Below are 18,933 nucleotides of genomic sequence, written 5' to 3' on the forward strand. Positions count from 1 at the left end.
GAAACAGAGGTAATATAACTGAAGTCATTCATTTTCACGAAAATAGACTAAAAACTTCCCGGACAAATAGCAAGGACTGCTAAATGCCCAAACCCATCAAAACCAATAACCATGTATGGCAACTGTCATATAATTTGTGATATGCTGTAGTAAAGTTGAATTTGATGGGAGATTTTTTGCTAGTTGTTGATCCTCCGGCAGTTGCATGATATATGTAAAAACTTAGTGACTAGACTAGCCCACTAGCTTGAATCACCTATTTGGTAGGAAGCATCTTGTTACTATTTTTTGAATCATCTACTTTACCAATCAAATGGTCAGTCACATGACCATTACTATAGCATAACATATGTATTATCATTCAGATCAGTATTATAAATATCTTGGAGATTTGAAAAGGAAAGGATAAAGGGATCACACCTTCTGATATCTGATTGCAACCTTGTCGGATCTGTTTGATTAAGTGAATCCAGCAGAAGCATGCGTGGTCCTTTTTTAGTATCTGAGCAGTCTTGAAAATATTTTCAGAGACTTATCCCATTTAAGATTTTTTGATTTCTTTTCGTCGCTCGCATTAATATAACTATTAAACCATAAGGAATCCAAATATGCATAAGCACTTTTCTTGTCTTCATCTATGTGCTTCCAAAGATCCCTATGTGCACAAATTTGCACCAGCAAATAAGTAAAAAAAAAAATACAGGAAGACCACCTAATCAATCCTGGTGACAAAGGAAAGCACACATACTCAATGTATAGATAAAAAATGTGGGTATCCAATATGTCTTGATTTGTCTTGTCCTTCTTGCTATTAGCAATGCGATTTGAGCTCTTCGCTGTTGGTGTTCTACTTGTTCGAGAATGCTTGCTCTTGCACTCTACACGACGAAACATAAGAATGACATTAAACTCAAGATACTACCATAAAGAAACTGCATGCGTCTAAAGTTCATTCCCCCCATCTAGAAAAATCGTGTTTATTTTTGTGCTAAATCACTGGTTTGGTTCAAAATGAATGATCATGCTCACTGCTTGCTATATATGTGTATATGTTGTACATGGTTCTCTTTATAAATGATTTGGTCTTTAATTTTATTTGTACTTGCCATTGATTAGAATGTTTGGTCACTACACTCTCGGGTGGGGTGAGTGAACCTGGTGTGATGGCACAAATATCAATCTGTTGTGCATCCTACTTGGCTTCACTTACCTCATCCCTGAATGTTAATATTTGTTTTGACCAACAAAGTGTGAGGCATATGCTATCTAGTAGATACCACTTGGCTCTTTCTTCCATTTTAGTGCCGATGATTAGAATGTTTGGTCACCTGTACACTCGGGGGTGGTGTAAGCGAGCCTGGTGTGATGACACAAATACCAATCTCTTGTGCATCCTACCTGACCTTGCTTACTCCATCCATGAATGTTAATATTTATTTCGACCAACAAAGTATGAGACATATGCTATCTAGTTGATACTACTTGGCTCGTATTTGAGTTGGACTTATTCGTTTATTTTGGTCTTTCTTCCATTTTAGTACCTATGATTAAATTTTTTGGTCACTACACTTGGGGGCGGTGCCAGTGAGCCTGGTGTGATGGCTCAAATATCAATATCTTGTGCATCCTACCTGACCTCACTAACACCGTCCCTAAATGTTAATTTTATGGCGCATGGGTAGGTGCGCCACAGAATTCTTATTTTTGTGGTGAAAATTCTGTGGCGCACCGACCATACGCCACAAAATATGCATTTAGGTGCGTCACAGATGAGTCTTTTCCTACTATTGAGCCTACGATTGAGAATATATTGTATGGATTTTGAAGCCGGTGAAGAAGCTCGCACCTTATCTATGGATTTTGAAGGGTGGAGGAGCTCGAAGGGGGAAATTATGGTGGATTTCGATTTGGGCAGTGACAGTGTCGCGCCCATAAATGGAGGGGGAAGGGGAATTTTACACGAGTGGTGGCAGAATTTGTCCCGCCGCATTCGTTGCAACACAAGATCTCGTGGCATCTCCATGGATGGCCCTACCGAACACATTCTCCATTTTGGCCATCGCGAGGGCGACTCCACGGAAATGGCTAATTTTTCAGTTCCTAGCGGGCTTCGCCACATGATGCTTTAATCATCCCGCTGGTCACAAAGTGAAGGGCAGGCATGCATACAATCAGGCCAAAATCTTCTCTTGAGGGCTTAACTAGACTTCATGTGAACCACCAAAATAACATGCACCAAATGGCCACGATATGGCCAACCGCTAGCAACAGCCCACGAGCGACCGCCTCCGCTCCACACCATATCGAAGCAGAGCTGCCCATGTTGTTACGTTTCTTCCACTACGGGCACCCTCTCTCTTTCTAGTGTTCCTTATGGGCCAGTCTACACAGATCCCTTGCACCGGTTTTGGGAGGCTTTCAGAAACTTACGCTAGTTTTTTTTCGCTTTTCTCTTGTTTTACCGGTTCTTTTAGCGGTTTTTCTGTTGTTTTAATTTGGGTTCCTTTTCAAGTTTTTTCTGAATATTTTAAAAATCTAAACTTCTTCAAAAGTTGAACATTTTTCAAATCTAAATATTCATTGTATCTGAATTTGAGTTTCATGTTTTGAATATTTTTCAAATCAAAATATTTGTTTGAAATTGTTGCGGTCAAAACCCACCGGCGGGCAGCGACGGGCAACACCGTAGAGCCGGGAACAACTTAGGGCTGCGGCTGGCCCTGGTCCCTCCGAGCGACGGCCCGCAAAGCCTCTGGTACACACGTCCGATGCTGATGCAAGGGCGTGCCACCGACCTATACCTGGTCGGGAAGGTGATGGAGATGCCGCGCTTAGTTTCCCGCATGGCATACACGTAAACATTAAATTCGAGCCTCGATCGGCTCTCGGGTTATCCCGTGAATCGGCTCAAGGAGCCGATCCACCCATGATTCGTACGAGGTGCACGAATATATGGTGGTCCCGCTTGATCAAGATAAAGCTAATGCGATCTACGACGATCCGGGGTCTTCACCGCATAATCGGATCATCCTACTCACGATTGGGCCTCGCGGCCACGCACGGTGATCGTAAGCCGATCCTAGATAGGGCCTAAAAACCAACACGAGGTTGATCCCGGAACATCCTGCCTAGGACTAGCGAACAACACCCTACGTGCCGTTGGATCCTCCAACCCTTTGTAAGGCCTAACTATTGCGAGATATTAAACTAATCCTTGTAGAACAAGGAGCAACCGTAACGGATCGGATCTACTAAATTATGATCAAGCGAGTGCCGCCCCACACCTAAGATAGGTGTGAGGACGGCTAGATATGCAAGGGTTGCACTACGATAGCATATGATACGAAGAACAATGCTAACCCTAACATATCTAAGATAACTACGTTGCTCGCCATCAAAAAGGCTTCAGTACGAGCAACGCTTGAACAACATAAGCTTGTGCTGCCTAGATCGCTAGATGCGATCTAGGCAGCATGATGCTTACCGGTAGAAACCCTCAAGACGAAGGAGTTGGCGATGCGCCAGGATTGATTTGTTGGTTGAACGTTGGTTGTTGTTTATTCCATAAACCCTAGATACATATTTATAGTCCAGGGGACTTTCTAACGTGGGAATAATCCCCACCGTGCACGAGACAAACTCTAACTTTTAGTCTAAGATGTAATCTACTATAATTAAAGATACACGGGCAATTTTAGCCCAAACTTTGCATATAAGGCCGATTCATGTATCCCTTCCATGTATATTCTTCAAGCCCATCTCCAATCGCGGCCCACCTCTGATCCGGTCAAATTCTGGTGATAACACATGCCCCCCTGGTTTTGGAAATGACAATTCCAAAATCATTTTGCTTTTCCTTCGTCGGGTCATGTCGTGGCAGAGCAGAACCGTCGCAGTATCCTCCATCATGATGCCTTGCCCCTTCCACTTCTGCGTGAACTCCCATTTTTGAAGAAGGTTTCGACGAAGGACCAGCCGATGACACCCCAATCGGCTTTTAAAACAGAGCATCTACCGAGCCAGCTGCCCCCCGAGCCTCAGTCAAGGCGAGAATAGCGGTGAGGATACACGGATCAGACAAAGGGCTTTGAACTCAGGTAATTCTGAGACAGCCACCATGCCGAGCCAGCCAAACTTGCCCCCATCGATCGTCTCTTCTTCCGTTGAAAGCCGATATTGTAGACGAAACACCAACGGCTTAATGAGCAAAAGGCTGCCTTGCATGCCAAAACTGGCGCTTCTGACGATCTTGCTGAACTGGCGTAAAGGGTTGGAAGTCCTCGAAGAGAAAGTTCGGGCACCAAAATCGGCTCATTGCAGCTGAGGAAGCTCTCATCGTTCACTCCCTCAAGGAAGCAGAAGGCCTTGAAGCTGAACTGAAGACCGACTTGGTGAAAATCCGCGTCTTGAACACGCAGCCGGTAGATCCTGTGTAATTGTACTAGAGTCGATGGCTGTGCATCGGCTTTATACCATGAGAAAAATCATCTATGGAAGAACATTGCAAAACCAAATGACATTTGGACTGAAAGGGCAAAAGGTGGCATCTTCTGGATATTATCAACATAAAGTAATATAACAAGTGCAATATGCAAGTATGTAGGAATCAATGCACAGATTAACACAAATGTTTGCTTTTTTAGATAGAAGGAAATGGGTAAGCTGACTCAACAATAAAAGTAGAAGAAAGGCCCTTCGCGAGAGGAAGCATGGATTGCTATATTTGTGCTAGAGCTTTTATTTTGAAAATAAGAAACAACTTTGTCAACGGTAGTAATAAAGCATATGAGTTATGTAAATTATGTCCTACAAGTTGCAAGTCTCATGCATAGTATACCAATAGTGCCCGCATCTTGTCCTAATTAGCTTGGATTTACATGGATTATCATAGCATAGCATACGTTTTAACCAAGTGTCACAAAGGGGTACCTCTATGCCACCTGTACAAAGGTCCAAGGAGAAAGCTCGCATTGGATTTCTCGCTTTTGATTATTCTCAACTTAGACATCCATACCGGGACAACATAGACAACAGATAGTGGACTCCTCTTTAATGCATAAGCATTCAACAACAGAATAATATTCTCATAAGAGATTGAGGTTTGTTGTCCAAAGCTGAAACTTCCACCATGGATCATGGCTTTAGTTAGCGGCCCAATGTTCTTCTCTAACAATATGTATACTCAAACCATTTGATCATGATAAATCACCCTTACTTCGAGACAAGACGAACATGCATAGCAACTCACATGATATTCAACAAATAAATAGTTGATGGTGTCCCCAGGAACATGGTTATCGCTCAACAAGCAACTTATAAGAGATAAGATGCATAAGTACATATTCAATACCACAATAGGTTTTAAGCTATTTGTCCCATGAGCTATATATTGCAAAGATAAAGAATAGAAATTTCAAAGGTAGCACTCAAGCAATTTACTTTGGAATGGCGGAGAAATACCATGTAGTAGGTAGGTATGGTGGACACAAGTGGCATAGTGTTTGGCTCAAGAATTTTGGATGCATGAGAAGTATTCCCTCTCGATACAAGGTTTAGGCTAGCAAGGTTGTTTAAAGCAAACACAAGTATGAACCGGTACAGCAAAACTCACATAAAAGACATATTGAAAGCATTATAAGACTCTATACCGTCTTCATTGTTGTACCTTTTATCATTATATCGAAGCCGATCGCTTGAACCGGCCCCCTCTTTGTCCTTGCCACCAGAGTGACTGCTTTCTTCTTTGTCTTTGCCATGGCGGTAAACAGAATGAGCTACCATGTAGTTAATTTCCCGGCGCAGAGCTCTGGTCCGTTCTTCTGAAGGGGTGGACAGATCTACTTGGTCGAGGGCACCCTCGGCTGTAAAGCCGTTCCACCTGATGCCATGAGAACGGGTCTTCGAGAAAGAGCCGATGAGGTCGGCTTCGAGGATTGCTTTGACCTCGTCATACTTCTTCTTGAGCTCGTCAGTCAGATCCTCGTACGTGACTGGAGTGCCGTCCGCCATCTCAGATGTAGATGGCGATGTGGTGGATGAAGAAGCTTGTCCCACCGGGCGTGCCAGAATGTGTTGCGGTCAAAACCCACCGGCGGGCAGCGACGGGCAACACCGTAGAGCCGGGAACAACTTAGGGCTGCGGCTGGCCCTGGTCCCTCCGAGCGACGGCCCGCAAAGCCTCTGGTACACACGTCCGATGCTGATGCAAGGGCGTGCCACCTGACCTATACCTGGTCAGGAAGGTGATGGAGATGCCGCGCTTAGTTTCCTGCATGGCATACACGTAAACATTAAATTCGAGCCTCGATCGGCTCTCAGGTTGTCCTGTGAATCGGCTCAAGGAGCCGATCCACCCATGATTCGTACGAGGTGCACGAATATATGGTGGTCCTGCTTGATCAAGATAAAGCTAATGCGATCTACGACGATCTGGGGTCTTCACCGCATAATCGGATCATCCTACTCACGATTGGGCCTCGCGGCCACGCACGGTGATCGTAAGCCGATCCTAGATAGGGCCTAAAAACCAACACGAGGTTGATCCCCGGAACATCCTGCCTAGGACTAGCGAACAACACCCTACGTGCCGCTGGATCCTCCAACCCTTTGTAAGGCCTAACTATTGCAGATATTAAACTAATCCTTGTAGAACAAGGAGCAACCGTAACGGATCGGATCTACTAAATTATGATCAAGCGGGGTGCCGCCCCCACACCTAAGATAGGTGTGAGGGCGGCTAGATATGCAAGGGTTGCACTACGATAGCATATGATACGAAGAACAATGCTAACCCTAACATATCTAAGATAACTACGTTGCTCGCCATCAAAAAGGCTTCAGTACGAGCAACGTTTGAACAACATAAGCTTGTGCTGCCTAGATCGCTAGATGCGATCTAGGCAGCATGATGCTTACCGGTAGAAACCCTCAAGACGAAGGAGTTGGCGATGCGCCAGGATTGATTTGTTGGTTGAACGTTGGTTATTGTTTATTTCATAAACCCTAGATACATATTTATAGTCCAGGGGACTTTCTAACGTGGGAATAATCCCCACCGTGCACGAGACAAACTCTAACTTTTAGTCTAAGATGTAATCTACTATAATTAAAGATACACGGGCAATTTTAGCCCAAACTTTGCATATAAGGCCGATTCATGTATCCCTTCCATGTATATTCTTCAAGCCCATCTCCAATCGCGGCCCACCTCTGATCCGGTCAAATTCTGGTGATAACAGAAATATGACTTTTTCAAAATATACGATTTTAAAAAATTGTGACAATTTTAAATCTGGGAACATTTTCTATTTCACCAAAATTTCCCCCGTTCCTGGTACTTGGGCTTCTATTAGATCAGACAAAATATGTCTGGGCCGCACGGTATGTCCCATAGGATGGGCCGCACTCCCACATCCACAACACAGCCAGGAGGCCCGTGGACCGTCGTACAAAACAGTCTGGAAGAGTTCAGCGTTTTATACTTACCAGAGTTCAGCATCATAGATTCATAGTTTACTTCAGTATATAAGGAAAGTTCGACGAAATTAGTCACTATATGTAGATGTAGTAGTAGTACATACTTCTATAGTAGCACTCTGATCTGCACCATATAGCCATATCATCCCTTACCGATGCTCTCGACACGGGTTTACTCTGGACACTGAACAACAACGTCCGGCAAAGGACCGCTTCTCCCTCGACTCAAGGTATCCACGTGGGCAACGTCTCTCCGTTCGTCCTTAGGGTTCTTGAAGTGTGCTTCTCTTGCCAGGACATCCACGCAGTCCGCGATTTCCTTCACCTGAGCAACCAAGTCCGCGAGAAGCGACGCGGTGACGGCAACGTGCATCACCTGCAGCATAGCCGCGTTCTCCGCAAGCTCGAGTCTGAGGCCTTCCGCTGCTTTCATGGCCGCGGACACGGCGAGGTTCGCCGGAGGCGGCACGGTCATGGTTTCAGTTGCCGTCGCGAGCTGCCTGAGCGCCTTGGCGGAATGCGAGCTCATTTCGCCGCATGTTTTTCGAACCTTGGAGGAGAGATCTGGGCTGGCTGCTGCAGGGTACTGGTAATCGAGAGGAGACAAGAATCATCGATGTTGGTTAGTCATTTCGTTCCGTAGGGTTTTGAACATAAAATGGGGGAATTTTGTTAAGAGTTATATGTACCTGAGTTTTTGTGGTCGTGATGACATACGAAGCAAGAGCCTCCATTGAAGATGCGCACTGCCGACTCAGAGTTCCGAGCTTCTGGTACTGGCTCCATGGGTGTCGAAATCTGAATTTCCCATGACGAGGCTCCCATTTCGCAAAGGTGCACTGTAAAAATTAAGGATCTTTGAATGATCTACATACTGGTACATTTTGTGGCTACAGATATTCCAACCTGTTTTCGCGAGGTATAATCCTTTGCCAATGACACATTAGTATAGTTAATTTTCAATGGTTAGCCATTCAAGATTGATTACAAGTAAGACCATGGAGACGATCAAACTATAATAAATAAGAAAAAGTTCAAAATCTCATAAAAAGAAAACAGTAGGCACAGGCTCCCCCTCGAAGCATCAAATTTGCAAACCCGCAGGCCGCAGCAGCCATCCACTCGGCCTACTGAAAGCCATCCCACTCGAGCCTATCGTTTTTTCTCATGTTTGACGGCATCCCCGCCATCTCATCATTCTCCTCTAGAGTGTAGGCACTGGCCAACCCTCTCCCCCGGCCTATGTTTCCCTATCTCCAACGGCATTCCCACCACCTTGACCACTCACATTAGACTAATTAAATTTAAAAAGGTCTTTGTTAAATAAAAAACCAATGGCATAGGGACTGGGTGGCCCACGTCCATATTAGGAAAAAACTATCTACTGGATATGTCTTTAATATCATCTAGTTATCCAAAAAATAAAGCTGAAAATGTGGAATTTTTGTCATAGTCCAAGTGCGGCATCCCCTCCCATGCCACATGTGTCCACCGAAGCGCGGCACATGTAATTTATTACCTCCATTACGTAAATTTAGTCAAAGTCTAAGGTTGTTATGTTTGGCAAATATATATAATAAATATCATATATTTTGTGGTGGATCTATTGATAATCTATTATTTTGGTCATGTAGATATTTATATCTTTTGTCTATGAACTGGTTAAACATAGAAAACATTGACTACCCGACTGAACTTAGAGGCCTTGTTTTTGTCAATAGTTGAAGTACCACATTAGAAAACATTGACTTCCTGACTGAACTTAGAGGCCTTATTTTTGTACTAGTATTCACCATGTCTAATCTTGATGACATGAGATTACTACAAAATAATTAAGGGTGATACATGATAGTTGGCGACCATAAAATCCCGTAAAATACGCTTACTAGAGAGTCCTCGGTGGCCTTCGAATTAAGAACACTCTTGTATTCTTGAAGGAAATCTTTTCCTTCCAAATTATCTGTGCCTGTGCTTTTGCCAAAGCATTCGGATTCCATTCCTACATGCAAATAAATTATAGAAGAATGAAGTTTAAATTTTGAATATCCATGTGTTGGGACACTTGTGTCTTAAAAATAACACATAACATAAAACATATACTAACATAAAAGATATTAACATGGCCTCTCAAGGTTTCAGTTGCTCGGGTTTGCTGAAAGGCACAAGACTGGATTTGTGACATTTGGAGAAGTTGGATCCATCATTACATATGATTACTGATGGAGGATGAGAGTTATTGTAAATAAAATTATGGGAAGAGACCTCTGGCAACGTGTGGCACGCAACTCCCGACAATTTCTTAAAGTTTTTTTTTGGGGGGGGGGGGGGGTGCGCAACCTGGGTAAGGAAAAGCGGGGTTGCAAGGAGAATCTCCTTGCACAGGTGCAATACCTGGATTGATGGGCGGACTCATCGAGGCTAGATGAGGATGACTAGGCCCTGAGATACTAACTCGAGGACCAGCTCATTACACTGGACAAGCTCGAGGAGGAGTATTGGCGGCAGCGGAGCCGGATGCAATGGACCCTCCATGGGGACTCCTGCACTATGTACTTTCATGCCATTTCCAACGGGAGGGGGCGGAAATGCGCAATTCCACGATTGATCACCAAGCATGGGGAGGTTGAGGATCAGCGGGATCTCATGAGCCATGTGTATGAGTTCTATCTCAACCTCATGGGATCTCAGGGGGAGGAAAGTGTCTCTCTCTTTCTCCAAACCTCTGGGATGAGGACATGCGTGTCTCCGCGCGGTGGACAACCTTGCTTTGGAGCTTACCTTTACTCCAGAGGAGCTGGATGATGTATTCCTGAGTATGAAGACAGACTCGGCCCAAGGCCCAGGTGGCCTCCAGGTTTTGTTCTTCAAACGGTTTTGGGGAACCCTTCGCGCACCGATCCTTCATATCCTCAAGGATTTCGCCCTAGGGAGGGTGGATATTGCAAGGCTGAACTTTGGTATCATATCGTTGATCCACAAGGTGAATGGGGGCGGGCACTATAAAACCGTTTAGGCCTATTGCGCTGATCAATATTATTCTCAAATTTGTCGCCAAAGCCTACGCTATTCGCCTTGACGAGATTGCTCAAGCTCGATTTCGAGAAGGCCTATGATTGGGTCAAATGGGATTTCCTTTTCGCGAGGTGCTACATCGCAAGGGATTCTCGGGTATGATGGTCCATCGTTTGATGTAGTTGGTCATGGGAGGGAAAATCGCTATCAACATTAACAGAGACGTAGGGGCCTATTTCCATAATGTTCGGGGAGTGCGTCACGGAGACCCACTCTCCCCATCCTCTTTGATTTCCTAGTCGACGGCCTGGCGGCAATGCTGGCTAAGGCCAACGCGGCTATTGAGCCGGCCGATATGGAGATCACAAACCTATATTTGTGATGGGTATCTACATGTTATATGACACCACCCACCTAGATATAGACAAGCCTAGGTCCCGCTTCTAGTGGGAAGGGGTTGGGAACAAACACAAATACCACATGGTGGATTGGGCCACAGTTTGTGGACCTAAGGAGTTCGGGGGTTTGGGAATCCTTGACACCAACACTATGAACATTGCGGTGATGCTGAAATGAATCTAGAAGCTATATTAGAAGGCATGCAGATGGGTTGTGGGCTGATTTAATTCGTGCAAAGTACCTAGGGGATAGGGAATTGTTCGATAAGGAGGCCCCGGTGCGAGGATCCCAGTTTTCGAATGCAATCCAGAAAATTAAATAGTACTTCAAGGTGGGGGCCAAGCACAAGGTCCGGAATGAGAAGAGGACCTACTTCTGGCTAGATTATTGGTGGTCGGGATCGGGGCCTTTACGTGCACGGTTCCTACGCCTGTTTAGCTGCAGAGCTAAACCCTTCATTACGTTCGATGGGACTAGGGTTAGGGAGGGCACTCCTCGAGAGTGGCGCATTCGCTACCAGTGACAATTTTGTTTGGCGGAAGCGTTCGAATTAGAAAATCTGTGTCGTGAGATTCATGCACTTCCCACGGACGACCAACACGACGTGGTATCCTGGTCACTAGAGCCCGCTAGGGTCTTTTCGTGGAAGTCAGATTACTACAGACTGTCGCAAGGTGTGGCAGTGTCTCACTTTAAGGATGTTTGGTGTACTAGGGTGCCGCCAAAGATCAAAGCATTTCTATGGCAACTCATCAGTGGGAGGTTGCTATCATCTGAGCAGGTGGCCAAGAGACATGGTTTGTGTAAGGGGGCTCCATTCATAGTTTAGTTTAGTTCACCTTTGTGGCCATGTCTTGGACTCATTGGGATATTAGAAATAAGCCAACTATTGACCGAAGTTGATTGGCAACCCGAGTGTCAAGGAGTGCATGGTAGAAGGCGTCACGTCCGGCAATTTGCGGCACTTTGATGCAGGCATTTTATAACCTGCCGTTAACGATAGGTTTAGGCGGAATTTGTTCTCAATAGTGCCACTGATGATCATTTGATTACCGGCTGTTAGAAAAAAGTGCCGCCAATGCTGGAGGAGCACAGGCACAACTGAAAATGCCGCTAATTTTTTTGATATAACGGCAACATCTAAAAAGTGCCGCAAAAGTTAGGAGGATTAGCGGCAGTTTTAATCTGCCTTTGTTGTATGGGTGGACGGGTCAAGTCTCTTGAGAAAAGTCAACAGCCTTACTTACCCCTTCTCTAACTTCCTCTCTCATCTCACCGCACGAACACTCGCTACCTGTCTTCACTCTCCTCGCTCCCGTCCCCCCCTCGCGCCGCACAAACCTCTCCTCGCCGCCGACGCCGACGCCGCCATGCCGGAGGACGTCGAGATGAACGACTCCGCAGCTCCCGCGCCCGCCGTTATCCCTGCGACCGCCGACGTCCCCGCGCCTGCGCCCGCTCTCTCTACCTTGCAACGTGAGTAGCCTCTCATCTGCGAGTGCCCCTCCCCCAAAACCCTAGCTCAGCTTCCGGCGCCGTGGGCGCTGGACGGGAGGTAGCTAACGCGTGTATTCCTGGCGGCGCGTGCAGATCTGAAGGAGATCGCGTTGGTGATCGAGGCCGGATCGCTGACCAAGGAGGTGCGCCGGATCTCCCGCGCCGTCCGCCTCACCGTCGTCCTCCGCCGCCGCCTCGCCCCCCGCGACGTCGCTGCCTTCCTCGCCTTCGCGCCACCCTCTTCCTCCAATGCCTTAGCCCACCTCTCCCCGCTCCTGCCCAAGGTATTTTCAGCATGCAACTTCAGTGCGCTCCTAATTCCTGAGGGTAAACCAGCAATTATGCCTGAATCTGATGGCAACACAAAGGATTTGGGCGTCGCATGCTATGTTTGTTTTTCTGAATGTATCTTGGCTGTCAAATCGCATGGTAGATCGTTCTGGATTGATAGGCTTTTTAGAAGCGAATGGAAACCCATAATCTAGATAATTGTTGTAAAGCAGCTGTCGCCGTATGGTTATGCGGTACAAGCATCTGAGTTTTCACTATTGAAGTTCACGACGAACCTGATTCCTTCTGTTCTGATGCTTAATTGGTACTCCGCAAATTGAGTACTTCCTAGTTTGAAATTGGTGCATAGGGGTTTAAACTTCTTCCAGTTTCATTCTGCACACATCAAAAAATTGAAACTGGAGGCTTCTCTTGCTCAGAGATTTTTGACATTTCATCTTAATGTTACCATTTTTAGGAAGATGGAAGTGAGATGGATGTTGATACTGCGGCTCCAGTAGCTCAAGTTTCAATCAAGCATGGTCTCCCAGAGATTGAAATATACTTCTACTTGCTTGTGTTCATTTTCCTTATTGATCACAAGAAGTACGATGAGGTATGTCATGGAATTTCCTCCACTTCATCATCATTTGTGAAGCATACCAATTTGATTTTCTACAGGCTAAAGCATGTGCCAACGCTAGCATTGCTCGTCTGAAGAATCTCAATAGGAGGACTGTTGATGTTTTGGCTTCTAGGCTATACTCCTATTACTCATGCACATGAACTCACCAACAGCCTTGCTGAAATTTGTGGGTGAGTTCTTCCAACAGTATGCTCTTGTGTCTCAGAGTAATCAGTAAGCTCCTTTTCCTGTTTGATCCTGCTTTCATGTGCCTCATACAATTGGTGCTCTGCATAACTCTCCTGGGGTTGCACAGGATGACAACTTTGCACCGTGATGAGCTTGGCCAGGTTGTTCTGAGACACTAGTCTTCAATTTCAGACTTGCAACTTAAATATTGTCAAGTCAGAAAAACTTAGGTCAAAGGCACCACGTTTTGAAGCACATTCCAATCAGCAAGTAACTATCATTCATCAAGTAGTTTATTTCTCTCCTGTATGTATGCCAAGTTGTTACAGTTGAATTAGAATTGCAATGTGCTTTTATTGTTTGTGCCGAGGCTGGTTATCGATTTAATGATGAATGGCCTATGAAATTGTCATTTGCTTTTGTAGAGATCTTATTGTAGACCAGTACTAACCTCTCTACTTCTACCACAGTTCTGCCGGTGCCGGTATCTGTTCTACTTGGGCAAAATTAGAACAATTCAGCTGGAATACACTGATGCTAAAGAGAGCCTCTTGCAAGATGCACGCAAAGCACCCACTGCAGCTCATGGATTGCGCATTCAGTGCAACAAATGGGCTATAAATATATCATTCATCATATATTTATTCTTTCTCTAAAATTTCTTATAGTAGCTCAGAAAACATGGATGTGGCATACTTTTTGATGATGTAGATTTTGTTGCTGGTCTTGTATTATTACTAGTTCTTTCACTTGCACTCATTATAGTAAGAATAGCAAATTTTCGAGAAAACGTAAGAATAGCAAATTGGCTCAAACACAAATCTTTAGCTCCAACTACTAATTAGTTATAAGCTTTTTTGTACAAGATTTAAGTATTGAAAAACTTTGTCGCATGATACTTCCTATGGTATGATTTTGTTGCTTCCGGTAACTGACTCTCCTTTTTTATCTTCAGGTTTGTACTTCTAAAATGAACTTGAGTGATATGGTTTGGAAGATTATGTCTCCAGACCGAATAAAATCAGTCCTGTTGATGTGAGTGTCTTCCCTCAATCAGGCTGTAAAAATTATTGAAATCTGCACTCTTACTACTGCAACATAAGAAATCTCATTATGTTCGATTTAATGGTCATGGCAACAATTCCTTAAATCCCTTAAAACGTTATCATAGTATGTTAACCTTATATATCGTAGCGGTGAGATGGTCTAGCTTTTCAACTGGGAAATCATGGAATAACTTAAGCAATTTATGATACGAATTTAAGAAGTTGACCTGGTTTATTTTGATAACATGTGCACTTTAACCTGTTATATGAACTTTCTCTGAATTTATATACATATTCACTATGGATACTGAGATTCAGAGACGATTTAGCACATGACAGTAGAGATGATTTTTTTTCCATCAACATTTTCTACTCCTTCATTGAGTACCTCCATTTTTTGGCTTTTTGGTAATATCAATTTAGAGAACATGATTTACTCATTCTAGCAGTATTCTGGAACTTGTCTACTAAATAAATTCAAAGAAAGGAATGCAAAACAATTTGGAACTTGTCTACTGAATAAATTCAGATAAAATTCAGAGAAACTACAGTAGATAAATTCAGATTATACCTTCATTTTGATCTTTTTCATGTATGATGCCATCCGGTGGACTGAAATTCAGGTCGGGAAGAACCATGAGTCAATGACTGCAAGTTTCATATCAGGAATAATGAGAAAACAGGGAGGCGCAGTTGCTGCTTCTGCAGATCGTCGGTGGTGACCCCCGGGCAAGTAGGATCAAGGGGCGGCGACCAGCGAGCTGATGTTGAGGGGAGACCATCGTGCTACTCTACTGAGGGCCGTCGGCCAGTGATCCTCTGCTTGGTGCGGCGTCGAGTTGCTGCCGGGGAGCAGCTGGGTGAGATATAGGTGACCCTAGGAAGAAGGGAATGTACCACAATTTCTATCGTTGTTATTAATTTGTGGAATTCTAATTTTAACAGCCGAGGTACTAGAGCATATTCTAGACATTGTTTCCGGACAAGGTTCGAAATGTTGGTTCCACACCTGTTGGTTGCAGCACCATGATAACTGCATATATTGATTCCAAATTTGGGATCTTGTAATTCGGGATGCTGTGCATTTTAATGCATGATCATGTTGGATTTAAATGAGTTATCTTTAAAAAGTGCCAGAAAAAATATAACACAACATCTTTTTAAAATGCTGGCAAAAAAATTCATGGCATTTTAAAAAGTGCCAGCAAAAAGATTCCATGACATCTTCCAAAAGTGCCAGCAAAATTTCATGGCATCTTTTGAAAGTGCCGACAAAAAAAAAAAGATTCCGCGGCATATTCAAAAGTGCCGGTAAAAAGATTTCGCGGCATATTCAAAAGTGCCTGAAATAGTGAATGGTGGCATTTCTGAAAGTGCCTTGAAATACATATGACGGCATTTTCCGAAAAGTGCCGGCAAAGACCTATCTCGACTGGATCAAATACAACACTTTTTTTGCTGCCTCCAAAAACCATTGCCGGTACTTTTGGTAGAATTACCGGCACTTTTTAGTGCCGGCAATCTGGGTACCTGACGTTGTCACATGCAGTCTGGAGGGACTGATGAGATGAAGGGACAGGACGCTTCTGGATGAGGCGTTGGGGGCGATCAAACAGCTACACGCGAGGACTAGAGCCGGAGCGTAGTGCGATATCTCCACTTCTTCGCTACTTATTCGACCCATTTCAGGGCTTCCCATGTTATAATTTGCTTATGTTACTCCGCGTGTGTGCCTAGCTAGTGCACTTGAGCTCAGATCAGGGGATCTGTTTGTTGACTTGTTTCGTTATTTTGGGTTGAGTTGTATCTGGATGATTTTTGGTTTCTATGAGGCTTTATATATAAAGCCCCGCTGAAGGCCTGATGTTTTTAGTGTGTGGTAAGGAAGAATAATCTGTTTTGAGTCATAGAGTAGTGCTATCTATCAGAATGTTCCTTTGTGATCTGGTCCTTTTCATTTCGAGAATACAAATCTCTGGGTTTCAATTTCAGGTTACTAGCTCCGCATCAACTAGACTGTCAAACAAATTTAGGACTTGGCAGTTGGCACTAACGCACGTACCTTCGAAGAACTGAGCCAGTTTGTCGAGGTTGCCGACGGCTAGCTTGTGGACGCCCTCGCCGGCCCAGACGGGGAAGACGAAGACGGTGGTAAGGAGGCAGATGACGACGCCGACGATGATTGTATAGAAGCGATCATGCGCGAGTTGGATGAGCTCCTCGACGCGGTAGCTTGACACAGCCACCAGGCTGAAGGTGAGTATGAAGATGGTCACGCCATAGTCGTACTTGGCCTTGATCTCTGGGATGAATCGCAAGAACGTCGCCGCCGATGCTGCATTATTGCCAGCAGCACATATGCAAATGCCGTACTTTAGGCAACTGGTTTCTGATTCTGATACCGTTGAGAAGAGTCCAATAAAAAGGGTACTGAACAAACAAGTGATTAAGTGAACATGCATATGTACCTATGATGAAGACGAACACTGTGAGCGATATGGGTTCCCCCTGTACACCAAAGCGTTCAGCTAATTCGGCTAGCTGATGAGCTCCGACGGCGATGCAGGCGGCTACCAGGGTGGCGAAACCTCTGTTCAAACCTTTGCTCAGCGTGGCTCCTGTTACAGGAAAGGAAATACATTCGTACGCACGCGTTTCAGATGATGGACATTCTACATTGCGCGTCTGACAAAATCATGCTCGTACACGTACGTACCGACGGTGTACTCCATGACGACGACGACGGTGAGCACGGCCCACATGGTGGATTCCCCTAGTCCGTTGAAGAGCGGCGTGACGAAGTAGACGACGGACACCAGCGCGAGCGCCAGGCCGACCTTGAGCGAGTGCGTCACTCGCCGCGGGTCCTCCCTGGCGATCTCGCGCACCTTCCCGGCGAACCCGGCGGCGCCACGCCCGAGCCTGGCGAGGAGCGAGTGGAACAGCAGACCGCAGCTCGCGATGACGCCAACCATCTCGTCGCCAGTGCTCTCTCTGTTGTGGTCAAGATCCATGGCAGAACTAACCAGTGGTGGGTGGCTAGAATGTCCTGGCTCTGCTCAGGTAGGATCGATGGTGCCAATTAAGTAGTAGCGCCAGGTTTGTAGCCTAGTACGTCCGTGTCTTCCTTGTGAAGCAATGTGCATGGCAGACAAACATATGGAGCAAAAGTAGGCGCGCGCACACCTTGCTAATCCATCAGCCGCACAGTCCGAACACCGCGACGCTACGGCCTACGGGGGCACGAAGAGCCGGCCTCTCCCCCCGGCGGGCCTGCGCTGGATACGACCTCTCTCCGTGCTCGCCTCCGCCGGACCCGACTGCCTCGGGCGACACCGCCGCCAGGTCCTGCCTCGATCGATCGCCCGACCATCCGTACGGTCGCCCTTTCCTGGATGCATGGGCAGCATGGCGCGTGGCATGGATCCCATGTGCCGCACGGCCATCGCCATGCCTTCTGCTGATGTGTAGATGTGGAGTGCAGTGCTGCCAGTAGCTCTGCATGTGCCGAAAGAAGATTCAGGTTGTCCGTGTATATATGTTGCCTCCATCTGTACGTGTTTGGAGGATCATGAATAACTGTTAGCGTGCCAACCGCTACGTCGACACGTGAACAAGACTTGGGCGTGACTAAGACACAAGCCCGGCCCAAGAGGCTGATTCAGCCTAACCGAAGATTCCTTGGGCCGGACTGGACGAGCTGATCCTGCACGTCTGTCTCTCCTCATCATAAGCAGGGAGACACGGGAGGAAGAGGGCATCCTGTGGATCACGGCAATCTGGCGGCGATGGCGGTGGTGTTCATTTCTGTAATAGAATAGATCGATGTTCGTTAAATCCTTGTACTCTATACCAGATTATACTCTATATGGTGAGAATCTATATCGAGAGAAGTAATACCCTAACAATAACCTAATTTGCTACTACTTGGATATGGTTAGAGTGATGGGTCACCCTGCCGCTATTTTGGGCCCCCCATATATCTTGCCTCCATCTGTACATGTGTGGAGGATCACGAATAACCTAATTTGCTACTACTTGGATATGGTTAGGGTGATGGGTAACCCTGCAGCTATTTTGGGGCTCCCTGAGACGAGGCCCTGTCATAGGCAGGAAAAAAGCTATAGAGACACAGCTACTAGCAGTGGATGCTATTTTGGACACGGGACTGTTATTACTCATCATGTGCAAAAAATTGCATACGTGACCAGTATGACCCTACTATATGGGCCCTAGCTACACTAGAGGCTAGAAATTACCGCATCGGGTAGCGAAGGATAAGCTACCGGTAGCGTAGGCTCCGTGTCCACGCTGCCAATATAGTTGGCGGGCAGCCGCGCGGGTGAGGCCAAGTTACTAGTCGCGTTTACGGTTGCGGCACACGACCAGTAATCTAGATTTAGTAGCGACTGCTATTTC

The 18,933-nt window shown here is 45.7% G+C and overlaps 1 protein-coding gene and 2 long non-coding RNA genes across 5 annotated transcripts; 2 read left to right on the plus strand and 1 right to left on the minus strand.

The window, feature by feature from the left end:
- Positions 1–7,597: 7,597 nt before the first annotated feature.
- Positions 7,598–17,630, minus strand: LOC124678994 (aluminum-activated malate transporter 1-like). The gene is made up of 6 exons (XM_047214835.1): positions 17,231–17,630; positions 16,983–17,132; positions 16,577–16,849; positions 9,363–9,475; positions 8,166–8,315; positions 7,598–8,062 (listed from the first exon to the last, which is right to left on the minus strand). The coding sequence occupies exons 1-6, from the start codon at positions 17,526–17,528 to the stop codon at positions 7,649–7,651; spliced, it is 1,398 nt and encodes a 465-aa protein (XP_047070791.1). The 5' UTR covers positions 17,529–17,630; the 3' UTR covers positions 7,598–7,648.
- Positions 13,049–14,045, plus strand: LOC124678995. Of its 3 annotated transcripts, none has more exons than XR_006994742.1 (3): positions 13,049–13,270; positions 13,336–13,738; positions 13,939–14,045. It is a non-coding gene; the product is annotated as an uncharacterized LOC124678995 (long non-coding RNA). The 3 variants fall into 3 exon arrangements; XR_006994740.1 differs by having other exon boundaries at positions 13,336–13,513; positions 13,596–14,039; XR_006994741.1 differs by having other exon boundaries at positions 13,336–13,470; positions 13,596–14,039.
- On the plus strand, positions 14,141–15,627 carry LOC124678996. The gene is made up of 2 exons (XR_006994743.1): positions 14,141–14,503; positions 15,138–15,627. It is a non-coding gene; the product is annotated as an uncharacterized LOC124678996 (long non-coding RNA).
- Positions 17,631–18,933: the final 1,303 nt, after the last annotated feature.

The sequence above is a fragment of the Lolium rigidum genome, chromosome 7, assembly GCF_022539505.1.
Source record: "Lolium rigidum isolate FL_2022 chromosome 7, APGP_CSIRO_Lrig_0.1, whole genome shotgun sequence".
NCBI classification, from domain to species: Eukaryota; Viridiplantae; Streptophyta; class Magnoliopsida; order Poales; family Poaceae; genus Lolium; species Lolium rigidum.